General features: G+C 39.7%; 1 protein-coding gene across 1 annotated transcript in view; it reads right to left on the reverse strand.

The window, feature by feature from the left end:
• Nucleotides 1–7,156, reverse strand: part of LOC101847898 — a gene marked incomplete at its 5' end in the record, with an annotated part of 31,077 nt that extends 23,921 nt beyond the window's left edge. Inside the window, 3 exon segments of the mRNA XM_005106788.3 lie at nucleotides 102–5,876; nucleotides 6,700–6,843; nucleotides 7,074–7,156. Of these exon segments, the coding sequence (XP_005106845.3) occupies nucleotides 102–5,876; nucleotides 6,700–6,843; nucleotides 7,074–7,086 (5,932 nt within the window).
• Nucleotides 7,157–7,375: the final 219 nt, after the last annotated feature.

Raw genomic sequence — 7,375 nt, forward strand, 5'->3', positions numbered from 1 at the left:
GGGGGTGCTAAAAAAAACAATGAAAATCAATAAACGAGGGAGGGGGGGGGGCTGCTTATTCGATACCTTAGAGTAGAAACTTTATAAACATTTTGTCTCACCTCGATTGTACCGTGGACCATCTGGTGCAGACAAGGTGCTTGGGTCGTCACCAGGATCCACGCAATGGTCATCCCTGCAGTCGCGAGATCTATTCCCGTCTCCTGCCAAACCCGGAGCCCCCTCAGTGTCTCCATCTGACAATACATCTGACCGCTCGTCTTCCCGGATGTCCTGTTTGATCTCCTCCTCCCAAAAACCGAAACTTTCCTGCTTCGCACCCAGAACCGTTGGCAAAAAGTGCGGTTGCTTGTGGACAATTCGCTCACTATCGCTTCCTCCGAAGTTGAAAGATTTTGGTCCTTTTGTGAAAAGAGGGAATGGTGTAGGTTTCATGCGACGATGAACCCTGCTCCCTTTGTTCTTCTGAACTCTTTTATTGGGAGACAATATTAAATGCTTGTAAGGGTCTTTTACCACGTTTTGTATCTTGGCATCTTCGAGCTTATTCTTTGCTCCGGGTAGCGCTGTGTGTAATAAGCTCTTCAGAGACACATCCTCCTGTTTTTTTAATTTGTTTAGGTTATCTTGAGTGAAAGTATGGGGAAGCCCGTTGCCTTTCAGAGCCCTCTTTTCAGTCAATTTATTTACAACTTCTGTGTCAGCCTCTTTATTCAGGTTATGTTTTAGGGACTCATCTTCATCTTCAGAGGTTTCCTTGTCTTTCTTCACTGGAACTTCGTCTTCCGGAACTATGGACTCAGGGTCCTTCACAATCTCCAGCTTTCTCTCAATTTGAATCTCAAAACCCCCACGTCTAGTCTTCAAGCCAGTTTGTGGTAAAGCGTTTTCCTCGTAAAAATCTTTCGACCTCAGGTGCTGTCCTCCTTTCTTGGAATTAGAATAGGTCTCCCGTTCCTCGCCCACAGACAGACGGTCTTCCTTCAGAGCAGCTCCTTCTTGGCCAACACTCCATTGTGGGGGTTCTACTTTTCTCAATGTGTCTGCATCATTCCGATTGTTGTATTTGCTGGTCCCCATTCCGTGAGTTTCCCCCTCTAAATGCCGACCGTTATCCACAGATCTGTCATAAATGTCTACTGGTCCAGAATGGTCCATCTTTACTGAAATATCATACAAAGTCTTCCTTTGTTTCTTGTTTTTGGCTGCATCTTTTGAGGAGTGGTTTTCCAAGCCAGTCCCTTCTGTTTGCTTTTTCTGCGGTGTGATCAGCTGATTAGTAGTTGGTCGCTGGGGTATGTTAGAGATTCCGGAACTCTCTTTAACTAGGCCTGGAAGTCTTCCTTCACTTGGCGACAATACGGGGGCACGGAAACTTCCTCCAACAATCTTCTTCTGTACTTGATCATACTGCTTCTGTTTAGCACTAGGATTTTTAACACCACTGTTGTCAACGCCTTTAACATTTAATGGAGCCAACACTGTTTTCTCCGTCTCCACAACCCCATCATGGTTTGTGTCCTTTGAGATTTTTGGGGTCATGGTGAAAGATGTTGGTTCTAAATAAGACACTGAAGACACTCCTTCAGACAAAGGAAAGTTTGAATTATTTTGAAGAGTTTCTTTATCAACAGAACCTTTTTTGTGCGGAACAGTTGCACTAGGGACTGCAGGGGGCACCTCTGTTGGAGCCACTGTTTGCATGGTGGAGAGTTCAGGACCAACAGCAGGGTGGATTTCTTTTCTCGATTTGCGTTCAAATAGAAGTTCAACTTTTTCATCAGTATCAAATTTTGAAGGGTGCAGTTTTGACTGATCATAAATACCATGGTCCTTCTTGGGTTCTTTCTTGCTTTCTTCCATTGGCTTGGCGAAAAGTGCGGTACTTGTCTTAGCTGCAAGGGAGGAATCCAGATCTTTACCATTGGCACTCCGATCTTGGCTAGGTTTCTTTTTTGAATCAAAGTTGTATTTTTCATTTTTCTTCTCACCATCTTTGCTGGAAAATTTTGGGTTCGACTGAGACTTGGCTTTCCGAAGAGCAGTCAAGAGGGACGCCATTCTGGGATCTGAAAACTGAGCTCTCATATTTGCCAACATTTTAGCCCTCAGTTGTAATTTGTTCTGTTGATCCAACGGTTCTCTGTGCACATTCTCCGAGCCTTCTGGCTGTCTTAATGTCCTCTGTGCTCCTACATCTTGTCGTGTTTGCTCAGGAGAAAGCTGCGAGACTTTCAAATTATTGGATGCTGCGGACAACTCTTTTTCAGATTTTTCGAAGATTAACTTCGTTTCGTCAGAAACTTTTTCTGGTTTTGAACCCTTTTCGTCGCTAACAACGGCATTCCTAGGTTCCACGTCAACGTGTCTTTCATGAGAAACTTCTTTGACTTTGCTGTCATGTTTGCCTGACTGAAGCTGTTTTTCTTCTCCCTGCAGAAAACTGTCATCGGCTTGCATCTTATCCTCAGATGACTGCTTTGAGGCATCAGAAAATTTTCTTTCAAAATATTTGGCATCATGTTCATCTGAGTACTTTATTTCCTTCATCATCATTTTGTGTTTTTCCTGATCCCATTCACCCGTTACTATGTCCTTGACGTCCAACATTTCCCTCCCTTTGAAAGCGACTGGAAGATCCTTGTTAGGAGCTCTTTTATCAGAGGTCGTTCTATGGTCTGATATAGAACTTTTTTCCTTTGCCCACATGGCAGCCTTGTCGTCTGCCTGTCCGGCTATCTTTTCTTCCACTAATTTGGCAGCCATTTCCTTTAAATTTTCCTTAAAGTATTTATCTTCTTTGGCAACCGAGAACTTTGTGTCCGGCTCTTTGGCAAACGACTTTTGTAGGTTCCCCTTTTCAAAGTTATGCTCATTTTTAGCATCAACATTTTTGGTGTCCGAGGGTGTGTGAAGACTTTTCTTATTATCAGGCTGGGGTTTACGCTTCGTAAAGTATTGTTTCACCATTTTTTCCTTCTCCTGATGAACTGCTTTGGCTTCTGTCAAAGTCACCGATTCTGTCTGACCTTTCTTCTCTATAGATTTCAAAAGAATTTCACTACTTTTTCCGTCCTTTCCAACATCAAATGCAGAATTGTGTGCCTTCTTTTCAACTTCGATTGGAGGCACAGCCAATTTTTGACTTTCTGGATTTGCCATCAAAATTGGGGGTTCAAAACCACCATCTCCCACATGCGTTCTTGAAGGAGGGCCAGTTTTGAAGCTTGGCTGAAGCACGCTACTTTTGTACATTCCAAAGGGTGGTGGGTTCTCTTTCAACGCAGGCTTAGTGACACTTTTCGACGGCATTTTCCTTCGTCTCATCATTTTATCCTTGTACTTTTCCCAGGCTGACTGGTAACTAGCTTTATCTATCTGAATAGTTGCTGGCTTATCTGGATGAGCAGAGGATTCACTCTTCTTGCTAGTAAAACCAGATTTAAACTTACTGGCGCCATAATTTTTGTCCATACTGCTTTTGATTTTCCCCAGACTGGCGTGTCTTCTCTCACTGTGACGTTCGACCGCCTCACCGGGAACTAAAGGAGGAGCTGCTATTTTCTTTCCTGCAGGTTTATTTATCTCCACTTCCTCTTTACTGATTCTTCCAATTTCTTCTTTCTCCTTCTGGGAAAAATCTTTGACTTTGAGGGTTGCATGGTTTTGTAAACTCAATGAAGCCAACTCAAAAAGCTTTGGTGGAAATGGAGATTCGTTTTTCAGCTTCTTGTGAGAAGCGTCTAACTTTTGAGATGGTGGGAAAGTATAACTTGGAACTTTTTTCTTTTTCTGAACTTCGTTGTCCTTTGAGTCCATCTTATTGCTACTCAGCGGAGGTACACCTTTCTCCTTGCCGCCGTTGAAAGACTTGGACATCTCACCTATATGTTCTTCTTCTTCGTGAAACTTAGACATTCCATCGTCAGTTTTTCTTTCTTCATATGCTTTTGACAGCACATCTGTATCTTCTCCTCCCTTATAAAGGTTAAACTTGGTGTGTTCACCTTTTTCTTCTTTATGGGTCAATGACTTTACTTCATCTTTATCTTCTTTAATGGACTTGGACTTCACATTTTCATTTTTCTCATCTTTATAGGTCTCGAATTTCACATTTTCATCTTTATAAGTCTTGTTTTCTTTAAAGGACTTTGATTTCAGATCATCGTTCCCTTCTTTATAGGAACTGTACATACCATCTGCATCTTTCTCCTCTTTATAGGACTTTGACTTCACAACTTCTTTCTCTTCTTCATAGGACTTTGACTTTAAATCATCTTTTTCTTCTGTATAAGGCTTGTACTTCTGATTTTCTTCTTTCTCTTCTTTGTAGGACTTGGACTTCATATCTTCATCTTTCCCTTGTTTATGAAACTTGTACAACATATCTTCTTCTTTCTCTACTTTATAGTACTTTAACTTCACATCGTCTTTCTCCTTTTTATAGGACTTTGACTTCATATCATCTCTCCATTCTTTTTCAGACTTGTTCGTCACATCTTCAACTTTCTCTTCTCTTTTGAATTTTGACTTTACATCATCTTTCTCTTCCCTATAAGACTTTGACTTCACATCATCTTTCTCTTCCCTATAAGACTTTGACTTAACATCATCTTTCTCTTCCGTATCAGAATTGTACATCACTTCTTTATCTTTCTCTTCTTTGTAAGACTTCACTTCATCTCCCTTTTCTTTATAAGACTTGAAACTCATATCTTTGTCAGTCTTTTTCATAAATGCCCTGGACTTCATATATTCATCTTTCTCTTCTCTATAAGATTCAGATACCACATCTCTTTTTTTCTCTTCTTTATATGACTTGGACATCATTTCTTCATCTTTCTCTTCTTTATATGACTTGGACATCATTTCTTCATCTTTCTCTTCTTTATATGACTTGGACATCATTTCTTCATCTTTCTCTTCTTTATAAGTCGGAGACTTCAGGTCTTTCTCTCCCTTATAGGACTTAGAATTCACATCATCTTTGTTTCCTTTATGAAACTTGTAATTCACATGTTTATCTTTCAATTCTTCATAAGCCTTAGACTTCATATTTGCATCTTTTTCTTCTTCATATGATTTTGATATCACATCTTTATCTTTCTTTTCTGTATAAGACTTGCCCACCACATCTTCATCTTTTTCTGCCTTGTACCACATATACGATACATCTTCATTTTTCTGTTCTTTGTGGGACTTAGACTTCACATAATCTTTCTCTTCTTTTGAGGACTTTGATATCACATCTTCATTTTCCCCTTCTTTGTCAAACTTAGACAACATATCTCTATCTTTCCCTTCTTTGTACGACTTAGACTTCACATCTTTCTCATTTTCTTCTCTGTAAGTCTTTGAATTCGGAGGCATAAAAAATGTCTTTGAATCTTTATCTTTTAGATGGGAGTCTTCAGAAACTTTTACATGGGTGTCTTTAGAAAGCCGTTTCTGCTTCCCCTGAGTCTTGCTCAGTTTTGATTCCTCAGAACTTGTCTTGGAGCTAGAATCATCTATATTTAGAACTGAGTACAAACTTTCTAATTCCTTAGGCGTAGACTCTGTCTTTGTACTTTTATATATCCCCTTCTCAGGTATCATTTCACTTTTATGATGTTTCAGGCCATCTTGAAAACGTTCCTTCATCTTTCTGTAGTGTGACATTCTCATGTTTTTCCTTGCTTCTCCCTTTCTGCGTCCTGCCACACTCTGCATACCCCTCCAAACACGGCGGCGCATGTCCACAACAGGACGAAAACGCTGGCAAGACCTGTGGTTGGCCATAAGCTTGTAGCCACGCCTACAGGAGCACTGGAATCCTTGATCTGGCGTGTCCGTGCAGTGGTGGTGACACAGGCCACGGTGGCTCTGGCATAGGCCTGTGGACAGTTTTAGTTTTAGTCAGGTTTTACGGCCGACGCAGTTGCATAACAATATGGTTATATGAGCGCCAAGGGATGGATGTCAACAGAGAAGTCTTTACAGGGAATCAGGCTTACTCTACTCACCTATCTAGCCTCAACAGCACAAAGTCTGCTTTGACTATCAAGGCACTCTGGAAATAGCGGGTCACAAGACACTGACGAACAACATACAAAATAAAGAAGTAGAGGAAAATGACGATAGTAAGGATTATTTCAGGTTGCGGTTCACATAATCATAATAGTAATAAAAGTAATAATAATAATGATGATAATAATAATAATAATAATACTATAATAATGGTAATAATAATAAAAATAATAATAATAATAGTAATAATAATAATAATAATACTAATAATAATAACAATAATAATAATAATAACAATAATAATAATAATAACTATAATAATAATAACAATAATAATAATAATAATAATAATAATAATAATAATAATAATAATAATAATAATAATAAAAATAATAATAATAATAATAATAATAATAATAATAATAATAATAATAATAAATTTTGTCCATCAAAGGAAATTGTTGATTTCTCCCAGCCTGACTCGCCCAGTGACAGAAATTTGCAATGTTTGAACCATGATAAGAGATATGTGCATAACCTGTACTTTTTCATTATGGAAACTTTATTTAACAAATGTGTTTTATTTATGGTGTGGTGTGGGCCAATGGCCTTAAACACTGAATAAACTTACCTACTTAAATCGAATCAAAAGGAATGTAAAACTCCAGCAAAATTTGACCAAGCCCTCACCTGGACGTGACTTTTTCATGACGTCATCAATTGGCAATCCTGCTGCTTGTTCAGGACAGACTGGGCGCAGAGACGTGTCCTGGCATCTACACAGGCCTGGTTTGATACATGTGCCCAGAGCTCCACACTTGCCTTGGCAGGTGGCTGCAGTACAGAACAAAGGCCATTGTTTGTTTGTTTGAGTCAAGAAAAGCACAGTGACACAATAATGGTGACTAAGTGCTAGGAAAACATGACTGACAAACAGAAATAACAGAGGGAGAGAGAGAGGAGAAAGAGACAGAGACAGAGAGAGAGAGAGAGAGAGAGAGAGAGAGAGAGAGAGAGAGAGAGAGAGAGAGAGAGAGAGAGAAAGAGAGAGAGTCAGAGCTTACGTATGAGGCACATTTTGCCTCCCCCGCTGAGAGTCCACCCATGACAGCACTGGAGCCCTGTTGAACCGCACACATTTGGCCCTCTGAGGAAAGGAAGCAAAAATGAGTTATCCGGGGGAATGTCATAGAAGATTGCACTATGGATGTTTTAACAGAGATCTCCTTCGTCTCAGTTCTGTTGCTAGTCACCAGGTTGCAATATATATGAAAATCAATCAAAGAAAAACAGCGACCACTTTCTCACTGTAAATAAACAATAGGAAAAGAGTGTATGCCTATATAGTAATTAAGAAAAACTAAGA

The sequence above is a fragment of the Aplysia californica genome, unplaced genomic scaffold (genome assembly GCF_000002075.1).
Source record: "Aplysia californica isolate F4 #8 unplaced genomic scaffold, AplCal3.0 scaffold00556, whole genome shotgun sequence".
Lineage (NCBI taxonomy): Eukaryota > Metazoa > Mollusca > Gastropoda > Aplysiida > Aplysiidae > Aplysia > Aplysia californica.